Here is a 21455-nt window from a genome sequence, read left to right on the forward strand (position 1 = left end):
TTCTTGCCAGGTACATATTAGGAAACTAGGTTCACTTAAAATTTAAAATATAAAACTTGCAAACAGACTCTCCACTCATGGAAGATGTTCAGACAGATTTCAAGAAGTTTCAGCAACCCAAACAGCAAATCTTTCGTAATAAGACATTTATAATAATTATTTTTAAAAAATCACGTCAATAATGCCCACCACCATTGCTGTAAATGACAAACCTAGATATGTCAATACAGGAGTACAATTAATAATTAAGATTAGTCATCCAGGCATATTAGGCAAGACAATTTTCTGCTCCAAAGAGCTTACAATCTTCATGGGAAGAAACAATCCTATGCTTGTCTAGGAGCTTTCCAGAATCGACCTGGCTAGAATTTTTCAGTTTTGAACCTGATCTTCTGGTCTCTGGGAAGATGTCCAGGGTTCTGGGACTGAAGAGATTTAAGAGGAAAACAAACTATGGCAGCAATACAGCTCAGCAAGGATCTGGTTTACAAGGCTCCCCCCCCCCCCCCCCCCACATAATAGAAAACTCCTGCTAAATCAGGCCCCATGCGCCTCAAGGTTGGCGAGAGCCCCTTGATGAAAAACTGGTGGAATATCTCCAGTGCAGATTTTTTTTTTTCAACATACTTCCTAAAATAATTTGTTTGCAAACCCAAGGGACATTTAGACTTTGTGTCATGGAGATTTATGCTGACCATAATTTTTTGTATGCTTCTGAAGTACATAAAACAGTGCTCTGATGAATTTCTTAGTTAAACAATGTGGACATCTGTGAGAAAACTTCCTCAATTACAGTGTATGCAAGGGTGGCATTCAACAGACAAATACTGTGATGCTTACCCAATTATTTTTCACCAATAAGTACAAAGCAAGTTTTCAGTTTAGTAAAGAAAGCACAGGGTATGCTTTGTCGGCCTGTTTGATTTTTATTTTAACAGTAGATTATAGAAAGAAGAGTGATTAGGGTTAAACTGTATTGTGCCACTCTGAACAGTTCTTGCTCTGGAAGTCGCCTTATTCTTTCATGAAGTTATCTGTATATTATGAGCCCTGCCATGGGTGGTGAAAAACCATCATCATCATTTTTTTTTCAGTGTTGGGTCTGTTCTCTCTGTTTAGACAGCTTCCCCAGAGATTTATGTGTTCATGTCCAGTTGAGAATGGATTACCAGTGTGTATATTGTAATAAAATACAAGCACCTTCAGTATTTTGTTGTGGAAAAATGTTTATATTTGCATACTTTTTAAATTTCATATTTAATAACAAAACTGCCTGCCGAGGTTCATGAAAGCCAAAAATAACATGATGCCTGTTGCCCCAGTGTTCCACCTCCCCCTGACCAGCTTTGATGGGGTCTCACTGCGCCAGGGCAATCACAGGAAGACGGGAGAGGGATACAACTGTGTATTGCAAGCATGTACTGGCAATGGTTTACCTCTGCTCCATCAGCAAGATGATTTTCCTTCTGTCCCTCCTACTCTCCCACTATAAACCCTTATTTTTTAGATTCTTACGTTACTTTTGTTGTGTAACTTTGTCCAATTTAAACTTTGTAATTTTGTCGCATCTTGTAGCGGGTGAACCCAAGCCAAGGGCTTTGTATGCAGGTAAGGATGAGCACCGTTGATGCATTCTTCTGGGAAAGGGGAAAGAGGTTGGCTTTTTTTTCTATCCGGGGGTGGTGCTTTCCTGGGAGATGAGTACTTAGAGTGGCTTATTCATGGTGCAAGCAGGGATGTGCCAGGCTAGCAAACCAACTTAGCACCAGGGATCTCCTGGATGATTTTGGCAGGAGGTTGGCATATCCTTGCCAGCAGAGGGCACCTAGTTCGGTGAACGTGGTATATGCCAGGGGTTGCGAGATTCACTGGCTATCTTGCTGTACAAGGCAAGCAGTTGGAGCCTAGGGACAGTGCTTGGCTCAGGGTAGAGTTTGATTATGTTCTTACGCAAATATGTATTTAATAAACCAAGCTGTGGTCTTTAAAAGCCAAACTATCTCATAACCTTTTTTTCTGAAGGGAGAGATAGTCATGGATGCCTATGATGTTTAGTTCTGATGCGAAATACATGAAAATTACGTAACATAAATAGTTCAAAATCTAATAGTTTGTAACATTTCATTTTAAAGATAAGCAATCCCATATTTATATATGTACATATGTATTAAATACATCTGTACCAATGTGCCTTGGTAGGACCTTAGGCTTCTGTGTGTCCCTAAGTATAATTACTCTAAATTATATACACTATGCATAGTAAGTGACGGCAGATAGAGCACAAAATGTTCCATCCACTTTGCCCAGCAAAATGTTCATGGTTGTAAAACGGCTGCTCCGCTTTTATAAATGGAAAAAAAAAACCAAAACAACTTGTAGAACGAAGTCTTCTCTTTTAATCTTAGGAAGCAAATTGCCAAACATTCTCAGTGTTTGCTTTATTCAATATAAAGACAGCAGTTAAGCTATCCATTTGATGGGGTGAATGAGGGGGGATTCCTAACCCAACCTAGATGTACAAAATCCTGTGTCCATGATAGTAATAGGATATAGCCTTTAGGCTATTTATTACAACTGGAGACAAAGCAGCTCTACACTCAAGCCCTCTGCCTCAGCCACATCAATAATGTTAGCACTGATAGAACCCATCCCTAAGGCAGGGCAAATTGTGGTAAACCTTCTCGGGCCCTGTAGGTTAAGAAGCAGGGGCTTCTCAACCAGCGTGTCCACCAACCTGGCATGCTTCTGCCATAGTCTTTGCTGTGCTAGAAGAGCAGAAGCCTCTGCCCTCCCCCAGGCACACATTCTCCTCCTAATCCCCCCCACTCCCCAGCCCAATCTTCTTGCCCCTTCCCTTTGACAGGAGGAAAGCAGCTCTTCTACACCTTCATCTGCCTCCCTCCTTTGAACGGACAGAGGCCCTGTAGTCTGAAGGGACTCACCTGTACCAAGTGCTCAGATTTCAGACTGAGGCCAGCAGAGGGAGGTAAGAAGTGCCACTCTTCTGGTGGTGGGAAGGCGGGCGGAGAGGGTCTTGGTTGGAAGGGGTGGGGGAGGTAAGGGCAAGGGCCCTTAGGGTCATCCATGTGAACTGGTAAAATGAATAACTGATGCATTTGCAGAGAGCTGGAGGATTTCCTTGCTGGTAGAAATATACGCACTCTGTATCAGTGGCTCTTAGTATGACCACTAGATGGCACAGCTGCTCAATAATGGCACAGTTGAAATGGCAGTCAAGTCAGGTTGTGGTTTTTCTTTTTGTCATTTAATGCTTTCTCTGTACTCCCTTAAAACATTTATGGAACTTTTGGGAAATGATGAGTGGTGGAGTGTAACTGTATGAGTGAGAACTAACTTTAAAAAAAAAAAAATCTAATCTACTGTTCATAAAATCAAAATGGACTCAATTTCTCAGAATGTAGAACAAAACCTGTGCTAATTCAACCCCTTTTTCTGTCTGTTACAATGTGTCCAATCTGTGCATTTTCTCAGAATACAGAGACAATCATCTTTCCCTTGAGGTAAAACAATCTGATCTTTGGGGACAATAAACCGTGTGGATGGTATAATCCCGTCAATAAGCATCTGCTGCCCATGTACATACAACAGTATTAGCTGATGTGTAAAGAGATTTCTGCTGTCATGTATTGGGTTTCTGACAAAAGTGCCACATTTGTTTTCTTCAAAACATTAATTTGTTACTGTAATGGTGCTGCAAGCTTCCTTGCCATGGTTTTGTGCCTCAGCAGATATGAAAATTATTGAACTGCATGAAGCGAGGCAGCAGGATTTCAATAAACCATGGGCTTCAGCTTAATGCAAATGTATCCAAACACACATGGTAGGTGGTGAACATAATGGGCCATATGTAAAATAATTTCTCTCAAGGATACAAGAGACGACCTAAGTCACACTTGTCTGCTGTTTCTTACGTGCATATAAATAGTACTCATATCAGTGTATGCACAGCTGGTGGCTGGATAATTTCCTTGCAGCTGAGGCATATACTGTATAAAAATAGTAAATATTAGTTATCAAGAAAACAATACCATTCATTTTTCATAGGGCATTGGTGAGACCTGAAGTGGCTCTTTTCACTTGAGCACCAATGCCCGTGAAGGGCCACTGGTTCCAACTGCCGTCACCAGCTCTCATTTCAGGTTGGCAGCAGGGCTGGATTTATGATGCGTGCCCATAGGCAGAGCAGCAGAATGTCCTTGTTTTGGGGCACATGCCTATGTTGCCCACAGCTAAATCTCCTCTTGGTTGGCAGGCCTGAAGGGCCCCATGACATTGCAGGTCTAGGTGCTTTGCACAGTTTGAATCAGTGGAAGCTCTGCCCTTGGTATAGGAGCTCTATAAGGGGGGTTATTTACTAAAGGTTTTCTCCCTTTTTGTGTCTATGGGAAAAAAGCTTAGTAAAAAGGGCCCTAAATTAGTCGTGTTTTTTCCAGTTTTATCTCAAACTTCCCTTGGTAGTAGAGAACTGCAGAAGGCACAGGGTTGGTGCTTAAACTTCCTTTTATTATGTTAGCTAAACTTGTCCCTGCAGATATTTGATGTATTTCAGTGATTGTATAAAAATGATCCTATGGTATGATGGGCAAGTATTATACTTATTGCTTGGTACTTACTCCCTTTTTTTAGTCACACTATCTCAGGGTGACTGCTTCTGCTGAGTCGTATGCCCTTGCTGACTGAGGGCTGGAAAAGAAGCCACCACCAACACTGAATCCTTCCAAGGCCACTCATGTGCAAACCGAGCCCAGAACTCTTTCCAAATAATTATATTTATCACAGCCTGAAATGGATAATGACCCTACATAAAGTACAAAGATGATGCTGCACTTGGCTGAAGTCATCAGAAAGGTAAAGAATAAATCCACAATAGTTAACAAAACATTTATCTTTTTTGTATCTCCAAGCCTTCAACAAAATGTATAATGAACATTTGTTTCCTGAGCAGCGAAGGCAGGAGAGTATCAGAAAGAAGCTAAAGATGTCTGCAGTTAATACTCCTCATCCTCATCTTCTCCTGCCGTTGCAGCTTCTAGCGCTGCCAGAGCCTCTGCCACATCTGCATCCTCAATATCCTCCCCATTCAGTTCCTCACTGCTGAAATCCTCTGATACACTGGTGGTGGATGGAGGAGTATCTACACACTGGCCACCAGCATACGGGCCCTTTTGGAAATAGGCCTCTGAAACTTTATTTTGATTTTCTCCTTCAGCGGGATCACAAATTGCTTCCCAATTTGAACAGAGGTCAAAGCCATGACATTTCCATACTGGAAATTCCGTGACCTGCTCTAAATCTTTCTCAGCTTTTGAAAATGTTATTTTATCGTCATCATTGGAGTAATCCATTTGACAGTAATCATTCTGTCCAAGCATGCTAGCATTTGGCATTTCTAGTATTGCACTTTCTGTGAGAGAATTGTTTTCTTCTGTGGACTCAAAGCTTTCATCTTGGATACTTTCGTGTCCTTCAGAGGCCAATTTCATGCTAGTGCCTGCTTCCTGTACACTTTCCTTGCCAGATCTATTGAGCTGAGGCAACGTCCTCATTTCAAAGTTCCCTTGAGCACTTGATTTAGAAAATGGGCTGAGATGTACATCATGGCTGACTTCTTTCATTTGGTTTGCATGGCCATCCAAAATAGGATAGAGGAAAATATTAGAAACAAGACCATTAATAGCTGTATCAGATTTCTCAACCCCATTTCCCATGCTTTCCCCATAGACATCTCTTCCATGGTTTCTGGAACTATCTTCAACATTGCTGAATTTTTTGTTATTTACTGTTATTTTCTGCCCTTCGTTCTGAAGTTCATTTTTGTGAATTACTATTTCCCTGTCTATTTTCACTCTGTCCTGGTCAGTCTCTCGATCGTTATTACTGAAGGTGTTCGCTTCATTGAGATATCCAGTCGATGGTGCTTCTACTGGATCAAAAATGTAACTGGTTGGAAACAAAATCAAAACATGTTATATAAGGATTAATAAATTACAAGTTCATTTGTACAAATTCAGCGGAATGGGAAATCCTACCATAACAGGATCTGGGAGTATGTGGTTCAGCTTTGGATGTGACAGATCTAGGAAAACATCTAAAGACAAATTGTGGCATTAATATAAGGATTCTGGGTTCAGCTGTGAGGGAATGCTCTAGTCTCTAGTAGGGTAGTTTCATATGGAGAAAAGTATTATACAATCCTAATGTGAACATTCATTTACTAGCACAAAATGTAATGATTTTTGTTCTCTTTTTCTTACATTTTTTACCTCCAGCATTTTTGTGTCCTATCTAAAGATATAAAGTTTGATATTCAATGCCACTTAGCTGGATAAGTTCAGATTTATCTGGCTAAGTGGTGCTGTTTGAATATTCGGACATGTTCAGTGGCTGCCATTTAGCCATATAACTATTTATCTGGCTTAACAGATATCCAGCTAAGTTGTGGGCATGATGAAGGCATTCTGAGGTGGGGCTACTTATCCGGCTAATTTGCTCTTGAGCAGGTCTAAGGATAGATAGTTGGGTATATTCAGTGGTGCAGACAGTCCACGAAATAACTCAGCTAAATTGTTGGATATATTTATCCTGCTAACTATCTCAGCCAGATGGTGGATGCATATTGTCATACTGTTTAAACATTTTTATTGAAATAAAGAGAAATGTGAATACATGACCAGTATCAGGGTTCCTTATGCATGCTAAGCAATAGCATCCATAACATTTGCTTATAATTTTCAATCCCAAAATATTATAAATCCAATATCTATAATAGAGCAGTTGCCAATATATATAAGGCTATAAATAAGTAGACTGCAAATCACTGCTAATAATGAGAAAAAAAGATAAGTAAATCACATGACTAAGCGCTAGATATATAATAAAATGTTTTTCTCTTTTCTATATATGAGAAAACACAGATGTATGTCCGTAGGATGAGAAATACTATTTTAAGTTATTCATAATAAGACAGTAAATGCATTAAAGAGCTCTGCAGAAATTAACCATTAGGGATGTGCATCTGTTTGAAATGAATGTGCAAAACATAATAAATGAGTCCATATTTGTTTCGTTTGTGGCCTCCCAAAATGAATGCAGGGGATTCTACAAATGAAATGAATATTCTTCATCCCATTCCTTTGTAGCTTATACATTTCAATGGCCCATTTAAGTCTATGACTGTATGTATATATTGCTGAAAAGAAAAAAACAATAGCAACCAGCTCTTGCCTATGTGACCTCAACACCTTGTCAGAGCCATGGCAGAATAAGTTGTTAAGCAGACTATCCAGAGGACAAATCACATTGCAGCAACTTTTTCAATTAGTCTATGGCTGCTATCTAGATTAAATAATGATGACATCCTCCCACTGTAACGTCTCAGCATGTGCAAGAAGCAGGTCTGTATTTCCTCTCTAGTTCTTCACAAAGGACATCCTATCAGAAGCGCTCTGAAAATTTTAAAAAAGCTTAACTTTTGGATTTAGCACCGGTAAAGGGCTGCTTCTAATCTCCATGCTGCAGTGAGCTCACTTACTGTTCTAGTAGGAAAGGCAGTGCACTGCTGCTGATTTTGATGTTTCTGTTCACTAGGGGAGGCTCAAGGTGGGAGGACAGGGTGGAGATTGCAGTTACAGCAGTGCTAGTGATTTTTTTGTCCCTGGACAAAGATGTGACTGCAGCACTCTCAGAGACTGAAGACAGGAGTCTTACAAGGCTGCCAGTCTTTTTTGTCTGTTAGTGATTAACAGTGTTTAAGCATGCATCAGTCACCATTACAGCACACATGCACTGTATATGTTTGTGTGTGAAACACTTCTCCATATAGTAAGTGGTACTGAGAGTGGGGTATAGCTACAATATCATTAAATTCATTTGTAATATCCAAATTAAGTAGAAAGAGGCCTGCTCTCTGCAACTCAGAAGAGGAAGTCCATTCTCACACACTTATCAATCCCAGGAATACTACCACTCACACATACACACACACGCGCACACACACATGTAACTCCTCCTCATGTGCGTGGCCCTACGGTATTCAACACGTACGGTGCTAGACCTTCTTACATGCTCGTGATGCAGGAAATGAGCATACAGGAAGTGCTAGCACCGCAAGTGTAGAATGCAGCGGGGCTGGCACAGAGGAGGAGCTGCAGACTTGGTTCCAGCTTTACAATAACTCCTGTTCTACCCAACAATGGAGGCACAGGGTGGCAGTAGCAGCAGAGGAGAAATAAAAGGCCCCAAGAGGATTGTGATAAACTGCAGGAGGACCTGGTGAGGCTGGAAGATTAGACGGCTAAATGGCAGATGAAATTTAATGTGGACAAATGCAAGGTTGATGCATATAGGGAAAAATAACCCTTGCTATAGTTACACAATGGTAGATTCCATATTAAGAGTTACCACCCAGGAAAGAGATCTAGGCGTCACAGTGGATAATACATTGAAATCGTCGGTTCAGTGTGCTGTGGTGGTCAAAAAAGCAAACAATGTTAGGAATTATTAGGAAGAGAATGGCGAATAAGATAGTGGATGTCAATGCCTCTGTATCGCTCCATGGTGAGACCGCACCTTGAGTACTGTGTGCAATTCTGGTTGCTGCATCTCAAAAAAGATATAGTTGCACTGGAGAAAGTACAGAGAAGGGTGACGAAAATGATAAGGGGCATGGAATGGCTCCCCTATGAGGAAAGGCTAAAGAAGTTAGGGCTATTCAGCTTAGAGAAGAGCCAACTGAGGAGGGATATGCTGAATGTCTACAAAATCAGGAAAGGACTTGAACAGGTAAATGTAAATTGGTTATTTACTCTCTCAGACAATAAAAGGACTAGGGGGCACTCCATGAAGTTAGCAATTAGCTCATTTAAAACAAATCAGAAAAAAATATTTTTCACTCAGCGCATAATTAAGCTCTGGAACTCATTGCCAGAGGATGTGGTTATGGCAGTTAGTCTATCTGAGTTTAAAAAAGGTTTGGGTTGCCTGTGTGTGTGAATGGGAGCCTGCTTTGAATGGTGTGTGTGAGTGAATGGGAGCCTGCCTGGGATAGGTGTATATGTGTATGTGTGTGAATGGTGTTAGGATTAGTAGGTATGTGGACCCTGGGCCAAGGTGAGAGATGGTACCGCCCACAGGGAGGAGCCCTATGAGCCTCACCATCAGGAGGCGAAGTCTCTGCAGATGTCAGACACAGCTGTGGAATAGAGTCTTTATTAGAAAATAGAGAGGCACTGCCCATGAAGTGGGGAGTGTAGGAGAAAGTCACAGAGTCTGTGCGGTGGGGTATACCCAAGGGAAATACCTCTGTAGAAGATACGGCAATGGTCTGCAGAGTGGGCTACACCAATGAGGCTCCTCACAAGAGATATCACGGTAGTGGTCCACAGTGTGGGTTACACCAGTGAGGCTCCTCACAAGAGATGTCACGGTAGTGGTCCGCAGTGTGTGGTACACCGATGAGGGTTCCTCACAAGAGATGTCATGGTAGTGGTCCGCAGGGTACACCGATGAGGCTCATCTGTAGAGATGTCACTTAGTGGTCCGCAGCGCAAGGTACACCAAAGAGGCTCCTCTGTAGAGATGTCATGGTAGTGGTCCGCAGCGTGGGGATCACCGGTGAGGGTTCCTCACTAGGATGGTACGGTAGTGGTCCGTAGAGTAGAGGTACTCACAGTAGTAGAGGTTCCAGGGGAAGTTCCAGGAAACAAAGTAAAAGATAGTCCAAGGCAATAGGCCCTCCAAGGAGCGGATAGCCAGAGATGAGGAAGAGCCCCCGAGGAGCGGGTACCCAGAGTGTCTCACGCCAAAGGAGCAAGAACTGGAACAGGAGGTCCATAGCAAGCGAGGCGGATTCAGCAATGAGGGAACTCGTTGCCAAGTCATCTGTAGGCAAGGCCAGCCGGTTTAAATATCCTGGAAGACTGACATCATCCGGAGGGGGGACGCCCCCAAGGTTCCCGTCATGAGGTGCTTAATAATGGCCTGTGCGCGCGCGCCTAGGGGATTCCGAGGGCAAGATGGTGGTCGGCAGTGTCCGCGGTGTCCAGGGAGGCCCGGGAATGGTGGGCAGACTGAAGATAGCTGGAAGAGGCCGCAAGTCTTCCCCACGGAGTCAAAGCTGCAAAAAAGGAGGTGAGCAACAGAAGTCGCAGCCATCTGCGACCAACGGGCGTATCAAATGAGAACTTGCCTGGGATGTAAGAAAGAGGAAAAAGTATGTGTACCCCACTCCCCCTAACCCATCACAATCTCAAGGTGACTGGAAGTCAAGAGTTCACAGGTATGGAGAGTGTGAATTTTTAAAATCCTTTTTAGTTTTATTTGTGGTTGTTCTTTGATGTGTTTACTGTTTTGAAATATTATATTGGTGTTTGGGACATTTAAAAAAAGTTTCTAATAATTTGATCTTTTATTTGTTATCTGTTTTTTAAATGTTATTATTAGTATGCTTTTACTATTACTATTGTTCACACAGGGAAGCAAAAAAGCTAGTATCAGTCCTGCCTGTAGAGGTTGCTGCAAAATGTGCATTCCAGAGAAGGAGATGAGAGAGAGAGCGCGTGTGTGTGTGTGTGAGAGAGGGCATGAGCATATAGGAATGAGAGAATGGACATGTGTGTATTAATGTGTTTATATGACAGAGAGGGCAAAATTTGTGTGCCCCTTCCTCCTCCAGCTAATTCACAACAATCTCAAGGTAACTGAAAATCAAAAGTTACCAGGTAACAGGTAACAGCAGGGAGTTTCTTATATCCTAATTAGTTTTAATTATTGGGTGTTATTTGATGTCTTCTTTTTTGAAATATTTTATTGATTTTTGGGAACTTAAATTTGTTTTATATGAGATAATTATTGAATGTTCTATTTGTCCACTGTTTTGAAATGCACTATAGACCCGATATGATGTGGCTCCAAAGAATGCAAAATTGCTTATAATATGCTCAAAGTTTGGATCCCAATGTTTTCAATGTTAAAATACATATTTAGTTATTTTATGATTTTTTTAAAATTGATAATGATAGACTGCAAGTTATTTTGTTCTTAACAATAAAACTTTATTTCCATGAAATCTTTATTTCCAGCATCCAAACAATTGTACAGTATAAGATTACCACATCTTTCTTATCTAGTATAGCAAACTCATATAACATGGGCTCACTTATAATACGGGTCAAATTTTTGGACTCCATTGCCCGCATTATATCAGGTCTACAGTGTATTCTTTTTCTTAGTATGTTTTTACTATTATGATTGATGTTTTATATTTCTTAATTTTGTTGTGTGATGTTTAATAACGCATGGTGATGTTTCTGTTTTTCCTTTGTTGGACTGTATACAAAGTCTGATTTGTTGTAGTTTCCAGTCCAGTTTTTGTCTGCACATTTCTATTCATACTTTATGGCCTCTTTATTCTGTATTTTAGAGATGGTCTGTCTGTGTTCTACATGTGTGACTGAGGTGAGGTATTCTGCTATCATGTAGTTTCTGCAAAGAGATCTAGAGCAGCATGGCTTGTTTTGTTTTCCTAATAGGAGGTGTAATAAGGTCTGGTATAATATTTGCAGTGCTGCCTTTTCATAGGTAGGGTTATTGCTGTTAGAATGCTGGCAGTTAGTGCTATTTCAGCATTAGAGCTTTAATATATTGTAATCTAAATTGTTTATTTATGGCTTTCTGAGGTCCAAGCCCATACCCAACATGCATTACAATAGGCTTAATACCATATTATTATAAGTTATTTGCAGGAAATTTTAACATTCATATTGATAATTAAATAATTCAATAATTATCCATCATTCAAACTGGCAAGTGAATTTTTATCTTGTATGTCAACGTTGGGTTATATTCTGGGAGTTGCAGTGCCCACACACAGGGCTGGGCATACATTGGACCTTTTCTTACATCATAAAAAGTAGATTGTTTGTTTTTAAGGGTACATGTACTGTAGAGCATTTATGGTTAGTTCACTTATTACTGTTTGAATTCCAGGATTGTGTGGAAAAGCAAAACTATTTTAGTATACATAAGGAAAAGAAGGTGGTCCAGCCAAGGGTTGACCAAGAAATGTTTGCAAAGGAATGGGATAATTATGTTCAGTCTTATTTTAATGTGAAGAATCTGGGAACAGCAGAAAACCTTTATAGGGATTGGCAAATATTGCACCAGCAAAAGTGATTTCCTCGCGAAATCAGTGTAAAAAAGCACCATGGTACACACTCACTCTAATGCAGCAGAAAGGGGCATTACAGAAATTGGAAAAATCCTGGACAAGAACAAAGGAAGTAGCTTTAAAGCAGCAATATCTGATACAAGAGATTGTACAGGGAACAGTGTCAAGAGTATAAGAAATCTATGATAGCGACACAACGGTCTATTAATCAGCCTCTAGAATTGTTTAATGTATTTAAAGTTTTAATTAAAATATAGGACAAGGTAATCAAACTATCCTGATTGTGAGATTTTAGCAAATATTTTTCAGAATAAAATTCTTGATTTATGTGTAAAGTTTGAAACAGGGAAAGAACTAATAATTAGCCAGATAGCTGCAGGGGAAAAATAGAGGTACTTCCAGGCAAATCACTTTGAAAAAAAGTTAATGCTGTAATTTATGCCCTGCACACCACTAACTCCATATTAGATCCCTGTCCTTTCTCCTTGATTAAAGGACTGAAAAACGAAGCAGTTAAAATTATAAACTGCATTTTTAATCAGATATTGTTAGAGGGAGTTTTACCAAGTCAGCTAAAAAGTGCAACTGTGAGACCTGTGCAGAAGGGTGCGATGATGGCCCCTGATTTACTCTCAAATTATCAACCTATAACGAATATTCAAATTTTGGGGAAAATTGTTAAGAAATGCGTGTTGATTCCCAACTGCATGATTATCTGGAAGAGAATAATATTTTTAGATACCCAGCAATATAGGTTTCGAAAGCATCATGGAACTGAAACACTATTACTGCTACTGGTGGATTTTTTACATAATTAGATCAGGGTAATCCTGATATCCTAGTGCAACTTTAATTGACTGTGGCCTTTGATACCGTGGACCACAGAGTTTTATTGCAGCAATTGACAGAGAGAGGGATTGGAAGAGTAGTGTTGAAGTGGTTTACATCTTTTTTTACAGGGAAGGCGACACCGGGTACAGGTTAGGCATAGTTGTTGTTCTTGGAAGGAATTAGGGGTCGGGGTTCCTTTTTTTAATTTTATTTGTATATATTACTTTTCTGTTCGATTTTTAGGAGGATGAATGTTAAATATTATTGTTATGCTGATGATGTGCAGTTTTATTTACAGTGTGTGGATGGTGATTTTCCACTTATTTTCTCAGTGTATGGATGTAGTAGATGACTGGCTATGTCAGAATCATTTGACATTGAATGTATCAAAGACCATGTTGCTGAGGATAGGTAAGGCCTCAATGTTTAAAGTTGATTCTCTGTTCTTAGGTGGATTACTTTTCCAACTTGTTGTGGAAGCATGAAATTTGGGGGTCATCCTTCTCTCTGGGTTGACCTTTGTTTCACAGATTTGACAGGTGGGGAAAAAAGACCATTTTATCAGTTGAAGGTTTTGAGAGTTTTGAAATTTATGTTGACACCTCTGTTATTCAGATCGGTGTTACAGGCATTGTTGGTTGGACAATTGGACTATTATAATAATCTTTAATATGAGCTAGCTAAGGACATATCTTAGAGCTTTCCAACTTGTGTACATGTATTGACTAGGGTTAAAATAAAAGATCAGATGTCGCCAATTATTTTTGAGCTGACCTGGTTGCCTGTAAATTTTAGAGCACAGAGCTGTGTGGATCTCAAAAGATAATATAACAGTGGCATATTGCATTGCATCACTGATTAATCATAGCACCAATACATATAATAAACTTTCCAGCACACAGGAGTCAATTTTACAAAGGTATTTAGCCAGGTAAAAATGACTTGATGGAAAATTACCCTCCTCAAATAAGGCTAAAAGTATGTACGGTTTCCATATTATGAGTACTTTGAGCCACATTAAAAAGAGACCTTTCTAGGTAAGGAGGATGGGGGGGACGACTGCATATGTGCATTTAATTTTCAAATTTATATTTGTTATGTTCCATCCCTACTGCTTGCACAAAGAGCAGGTGCAATGTAAACAAGTACTTTGAGCAACCATTTTCTTCTAGTCAGTTTTCAGAGAGAACCATTACAGATAGTTTCTTTTTTTCTAAAGTATGTGCATTAAGATTGCATGCATAATTCGTAAGCCATTTGAAAATTTCCTCCACGTATACATGACACATATTCCACCTCCTTACCACACACACCTAGTGATAGCTGTGGTCATGCCTGGATGTAGGAAACATAGGCAACTGCCTAAGGCCCCACATTTTGAAAGCACTAAATATCCAGGATCCAGGCCGAGGAGAAGCCTGCTCCCGCTTGCTTTAGGGCAGTGTGCTGATGCAGCTTCAAAGGGACACCACTGTGGCAACCCTGCCTATGGGCACCAAATCTTATTTCTGGCCCTGATTCAAAATTGGCATGACAATTTTACATGAGTTGCCAAGGTAATAACCAGAATACTTAAAATAACAGTGTAGAAAAAGAAGGGAAAAATCACAAACTGGGAAGCCTTATGGTGATCATTTTCTGGGTCCTGCCATGATGCTCATACAGAGGGCAATACTCAAAGCCCATGAAAGTGGTGGCTTTAAATATTGCTCAACCTGTCTGTGAAGAGAACTATGTGCACTGTTCAATTTCATGCATAATTTTATCCGCAAACTCTCGACAGCGGAAAGGAGAAAAATGTGCGGAAAATTACTAATAGAGACAGTGGGCAATTTTTGGTTGGGAAATAATCAAAGCAAAAGTATTTATTTATTTTATTTAAAACTTTTTCTGTACCGTCAAGTTATTTACCATCATAACGGTTTACAGAAAAGGTACTTTACAAAAAAAAAGATGCCAGTAGTATTCGGTAACATAGAAATGTTAAAAACTAGTTGAATAATGATATATATTACCTATTGATACATGACTCATGGGTGAAGCACATGTGATTCATTCTAGACTTTTCAGTTGATTTTACGATTGTCAGTGTGATAAAAATAATTTCCAGGTAGGTATCTGGATATTATGTGTTGGGCGCTTTATGCCAGCTGTAACTTACTTATTTTCACCGTTCTCTTTGTAAAAGGATTGTTTGAAAAGCTAGGTTTTCAGATTTATTTTAAACAGTTTGAGATTTCTCTGTAGTCTTAGTTCTAGAGGCATAGTGTTCCATAAAATGGGACCGGCCAGTGATAGAGCTCGCTCCCTGACCTGGGTCAGTCTTGCCGTTTTACTGACGGGATAGTTAAGAGTGCTTTGTTTGCTGATCTTAAATTTCTATGTAGTACATGTACTCGTAGTGATGTGTTCAGCCATTCTGCTTTTTCTTCATGGATCAGTTTGTGTATGGTGCACAGTGCTTTGAAATGAACTCTTTGTTCGATTGGTAGCCAATGTAGTTCCGCTAGTATATCTATAATGTGATCCCTTTTCGTTTTGCCTGTGAGAACTCATGCTGCCGAGTTCTGTAATATTTGCAGTGGTCTTAAGTGATGTATAAGGCAATCCTAGCAGCAGTGCGTTGCAGTAATCAGTGCTCGCAAAAGTTAATGCTTGAAGTACTGTGTGAAAGTTTGATAGTGTCAGCAGTGGTTTTGGTTTCCTAAGTACCATTAGTTTGGCATACCCTTCCTTAACTTTTAGAGATATGTGTTGTTTGATGTTTAGTTCTGTGTCTATTATCACACCGAGGTCGCGCACTTTCTCAGCTAAGTTGATTTTTTTTATCGCTTTTGAGTATTAATGGTGTTTAAATTATGTTAATGTTCTTTCTTTCTAAGTGTAGGTATTCAGTTTTCTCAATGTTTATTACTAGTTCCATTTGGTTCAGTAATTGTTTGATTATGTCAATGTACATATTGGCTAAGTATAAAGTTTTTTCCAATGGTGTCCTCGATAGGTAGGATAAATTGAATATCATTGGCGTAAACATAGTGTATGATTCCTAGCTCTGCTAGAAGATGGCATAGTGGGAGTAGGTAAATGTTGAACAGTGTCGCTGATAGTGCTGATCCTTGTGGAACACCTGTTTTTAGGTTTATTTTTTTAGACAGGGCACTATTAATTTGTACTTGGAAAAATGTGTTACTCAGGTATGATTTAAACCATGTAATTGTGTTGTTATGTAGTCCTCCTTCTAGTCTTTTGATTAGTATTTCATGATTTACTGTGTCGAAGGCTGATGATAGATCAAGTAATACCAGAATGTAATGTTTTCCACTGTCAAATCCTCTAAGAATATTGTCTGTCAGTGCTAGTAATAATGTTTCGGTGCTGTAATGTTTCCGAAAGCCATGTTGTGATGGATATAGGATGTTATTGTTTTCTAGATGCTCTGATAGTTGTTTTTGTACTGTTTTTTTCTATTAATTTTGCAATTAATGGTAGATTGGATACTGGTCTGTAGTTAGTGTTAGGGGTTCCATGTTTTTTTTTCTTTAGTATTGGTTTGATTATTGTTCCTTTTAGTATGTCTGGCATAGATCCTTCGTCTAGTGAAAAGTTTATAATTTTAGTTAGTGCTGGGGCGGCAATGTCTGGAAACTTTTTTGGGGCGGTGATGGGTAGTGCATCTATTCTATATGGGGCTAGATTTAGCTGTTTTAGCATGTTCTCTGTTTCAAAGCTTGATATTTCATTAAATTTGGTCCACTGCGTGACGTCTCTTTTACACATTTTAATCTCTTGTTTGGCTGTCAGTGGTATTTTGGTTTTTAAATTCTCAATTTTATCATTAAAAAACTGTGCTATTTCATTGCTGTATCTATTCTCAGGTAAGTTATCAGGATAGTTAGTTGTATCTTTGGTGAGGTTATTAACTATGTTGAACAGTGTTCTAGAATTATTCGTGAATTTTTCTATCTTAGTGCAGAAGTAATTCTTTTTTGCTTCGAGAATTGTTTTTTTTATAATAGGCTAGATGTTTTTGGTATTGTCAGGTGTTCATTTGATTTATTGTTTTTCCATTCTTTTTCTTTTTTCCTAAGCTTTCATTTGACTTCTCTTATGTGTTTGTTGTGCCATGTTTTTTTTGTTTTGATACCTTTGTACATATGGTTTTATTGGGGTTTATGTTATCCGCTAAATTATTAGTCATGTTAATCCAGGCTGCTGTTGCGGTATTACAGTCGGGGTAGTCAAATGTATTAAGTTCTTCTTGTATTTTGTTTTTTAGTGTTTCAGGGATAAATGGGGGATGGTATTTAAATTCAATGAATTCCTTTTTTTGTGCAATTTTGTGCAATTTTGCTTTGATTATAGTACAAATCTCATCGGTAAAATGTACCCAGAAAGTTTACACCTACATGCCCAGTTACTACTTATTTTTAAAGCACTACTAGACATATGCAGTTCTGTACAGACACGTATAAAAGATAGTCTCTGTTTTATGGAGCTTACAGTCTAGTCAAGACAAACATGTATGACTAACAAGAGTTCGTGAGAATTATACTTATTCTAGGGAAGTGTTTATGATTTAAAAGCAGCCTCAAAAAGTTGAGTTTTGAGAATGGACGAATATGGGCAGATACGGTGCATGATACCCAGTAATGACTATTTACCTCATATACAGGCCGATACAGTAAGGAGCGGTAGGAAGAGCTGCGTTAGTGCCGGGCGCACCCGCGGTTGCCGCACGCACAGTCCAGCTCACCTACCGCTTGATACTATATGTAAATAGCTTGCAAATGCAAGCTGCGTCCGTGAAGCGTTAGGCCCGCGCAACCCATTTTACTGTATAGAGCACTATACAGTATCCTGGGTGCGCTGGCCTACCAGGAAGTGGACGGTTCTCCTACGCTCGGGACTGCCAGTCCTCTCTCCCCTCCTCCTGAAGCAAGCAACGAAAGCGGAAAAAATCGAAAAAACGATGGATGCCTGCACAGGCGAAAGCGGCCTCTGTGCGTGCAATTGGGCCGCTCAAGACATGACGTCACATGCCGTGACGCCAAACGTCGTGACATCACGCCTTGAGCGGCAAAAATTGCACGCACAGGGGCTGCTTTCGCCCGTGCAGGCATCCATCCTCGCGGGCAGCTGGAGGCAGGGGAGCCGCGGTCCGTCTTCACCGATGTCCGTCTCCAGAGGGGGGCTGCAAAAAAAGTAAGTCGCTTCATTGCTTTACACTGCCAGTCCTCTCTCCCCTCCTCCCGAAGCAAGGCTGCTTTTCGCGCTCTTGTCTTATTCACCTCCAGTCTATAAACCCACCTTTTTGAGGCTGCTTTTAAATTTTGACTCACAGCCTTATTGATTTTAACCATTTTCTTAATACATTACATTTTCAAAGTGCCTTTTGCCCTGTAGGTTTGTCTTGATTAGATTGTAAGCTGTACAGAGAAGGGACTATCTTTTATGTGTATTTGTACAGCACTATATATTTATTTATTTATTTTTTAGATTTTTTTACATTCCTCTTTTCAGCACTTTAACGGATTGCATTCATATACATCAAATACCACTATCGAAGTGATAAGTAGTAGTAGGGTAATCCATCTTGCACTAGCTTTTACCTCTGTTCCTGTACCCATTTGTTAACTCAGAAGTATAGTACAATTGGGCCCATTAGTCATTAATGAAGTAAATTTGCACACATTCCTGTATCCTGAAAAATTTCTTTCATCATGTGGCCCACACTTTAGGTTTTCTGCTGCTGACTCCTGCCAACGTGTGCAAAATGGATGCGGCAATTTAATTTTACTTTACTTTGAATTATACATGCATGCGAACAGGGCTGTCCATGGGTGTTAGCAAGGAGGAGGGGGCAACTGGGGAGACTGTACCAGGCCCTGTGCTTTGGTGGATCCATTCCTTTGATCCTCTTGTTCCTCCCTCCTATAGGAAGGAAGAGAGCAGCACTTCTTAACTTGCATCTGCCTTCTCCTTTGCCAAGTTTAATCTGGTCTGAACTGTGCAGGGTCCCATAGTTTTGCAGGAATTACCATCCCTGTGCAGTTCAGATTTCAGATGAAGCCAAGAAAGGAGGCTGATCTGTTCCAAATCCCACAGTCTTGCTGGGTCAGCCCTTAACAATTGTGTGGCATTCTCTGTAAGCTCCTTTCAAATATAAAAATGTTGCAAATTCCAAAAACGGTTTACTTCTATTCTTTTAATTCTCCTTTTTCTACATTGATTTCTACAGAGCTGGACCACATAAGGAGCAACCCTGAATAGTCCGGTTGTGTGCAAAATATGTGAGCTATTGTAGCTGCATACGTTGTACCGGTTCTCAAAATGAAATAATCTGCTTTATGAAAATGAGCAGGTGCAAAGTACACATGTTAAAAGCATCTAAACACTTTGCATCTGTTACTTGGATTATGTGGAATATAAATATTTAAAATAAAAAATAGAGACCTCTAGGTCTCTACTAGCTAAATTGTCCCTACCTTACTTCCTGTTTGGGATTTAGAGAGAGTTTGCAGACCATCCCTGCAGGCACCTCATCTGAGGCTTGGATTGGTTAGTAGTGCACTATAAAAGCAGGATGTGCATGAGAAGCAGGGTGACATTTTTAGTTGGAGTTCAAGGAAGTTGGAGGATTTTCTTAGTTATCATTGATGGACCCCCAGCCTGATACCAGAGGAAGTAGCAATGGAGTTTTGAATTTTATTTTGGAGTACGAAGAAGTAAAGAAAGAGAGACCGTTGGAGATTTTCCCAATTCTGGGCACCCAGCCTGGTTCCAGAGAAGAGGCAGAGTGCAGCAGAAGAAATTAAAGAGTGTTTGGAGAAGAGCTGTTTTGTGTACTTTCCTGAGAGTTTATTTTTTTTGGGATTTGGCTCCTGCCTGAGGAGGTCTTGTTACCTCTGCCTTAAGAGGTCAGGAAGGCCCTGTGACTCCTTTCACCCAATTAAAGAAAGGACAGCTGTGACCTGACAGAGTACTGATAGAAAAACAAAGGGAAGAATTTTTGCAGTTTTGTTCCAGTTGTTTTGGGGGGAATTTTTGCTACCAGTTCCTGCCCACAGAGGAGGAGGAGAGATTTTTAGATTTTGAATAGATTTTTGAGATTTTTCTACCACCAGAAGCCATCCTTTCACCATCAGAAAAAGACAGAGATCCCAGCCCTACTAGGAGCCCATGCTCTATTTATTTATTTAAACATTTTTCTATACCGTCGTTAAGTTAAATACCATCACAACGGTTTACAGAAGGGCACGATAAAGAGAAATATGGGTGGTATAGATTACAAATTACTCGTGTGCCATCATAGTTTGGTAACAATGTAAAATAATAAACTAGTTGTGTAAATTAAACCTGATTGTTAGGAACAAATTAGGCAGTTTGATTTTAACATTAATATGCTTATGTAGGTTACTAAAAACTTCTACCGCTCAGGAGTACTGAGTCTTTTCCTACTGCTTGCCACCCAAACAGACACTGACTCAGCTATTACAACTGAGAAAGAGGCTCCTTTGGACTGTTTCTTTTTGTGAGAAGATCATCTGGAGAATTTTTGTGGTGATTTGGACTTAAATAGTTTTGGTTGCAGTAGTTTTGCTAAACACTCCACCAGTGTCCAGTGTTTTTTCTTCAGTGTCAAGGATGCCCTCGAGCAAAGACATCCTGAACGTGAGCACCTTGGCTCAAGAGAGTTTAAAGGAAGTGAGAGACTGTGTGCGAATCACCAGCCCTGTGAGCCTAGGGTCCTGGAGGTTTGTTCTCCTTCCTGTGGAACAAACCCTGGTGGCCTGCTGTGAACTGTGTTAGTGTGATCTGAGAGAAGAAATGGCTCTGGGGTCTACAGTGAGCCCCTGCATTCCAGCAGGTCCTCGAAGAGGGCGTTACGAAAATATCTGTGTAGGTGACTGAGCAAGAGCAAAATAGCATGTGTACTTGTACTTTTGGTAATCAACTGTACATGTGTTCTTTTCCTTCCCTAATTTAACCACATCCGCAGAATTGCCTCCTTTTAACGTGGCTAAAGTTACACATGCTCTGGCAGCCCTGCGTCCTTCGAGCCGTATTTGAGGATGGGAGTTTACAGTCAGGTTATTTTACCTAGGTAAATGCCTTTTGAAAATTGCAGTATTAAATGCTTTTCACCAATGTGGAGACTGAAGTATGGGTAGATGTTTTGGCTTCTTGCTCTTGACATCAAGGTGTGAGTATGCTCAGTTGAATTTTCCTCCCACCCAGCTTCAGATTTTGGTGATAATAGGAGACTGACTGCATTTTCGGAAAGGAATAATGCAGATCCTGTTTAGTAATGAAACTGATAACGTGTTGCCCTGTTCCGAATGAGGCGTATGGGCCATCCTAAAATGCCATGCAAAGGGTTTTCATAGGACATTTCCCAAGCTAGGGAGGGCTTCTAACCTGTGTCTTTTTAACATAA

General features: G+C 40.1%; 1 protein-coding gene across 1 annotated transcript in view; it reads right to left on the reverse strand.

Annotated features, from left to right (window-relative positions):
* Positions 1-532: 532 nt before the first annotated feature.
* C1H4orf19 (chromosome 1 C4orf19 homolog) overlaps positions 533-21455 on the reverse strand; it is a 139963-nt gene continuing 119040 nt past the window's right edge. Inside the window, exon 4 of the mRNA XM_029589576.1 lies at positions 533-5961. Coding sequence (XP_029445436.1) covers positions 5010-5961 — 952 coding nt within the window. The 3' untranslated portion in view covers positions 533-5009. The remainder of the gene's footprint in view (positions 5962-21455) is intronic.

Source organism: Rhinatrema bivittatum, chromosome 1 (genome assembly GCF_901001135.1).
Source record: "Rhinatrema bivittatum chromosome 1, aRhiBiv1.1, whole genome shotgun sequence".
NCBI classification, from domain to species: Eukaryota; Metazoa; Chordata; class Amphibia; order Gymnophiona; family Rhinatrematidae; genus Rhinatrema; species Rhinatrema bivittatum.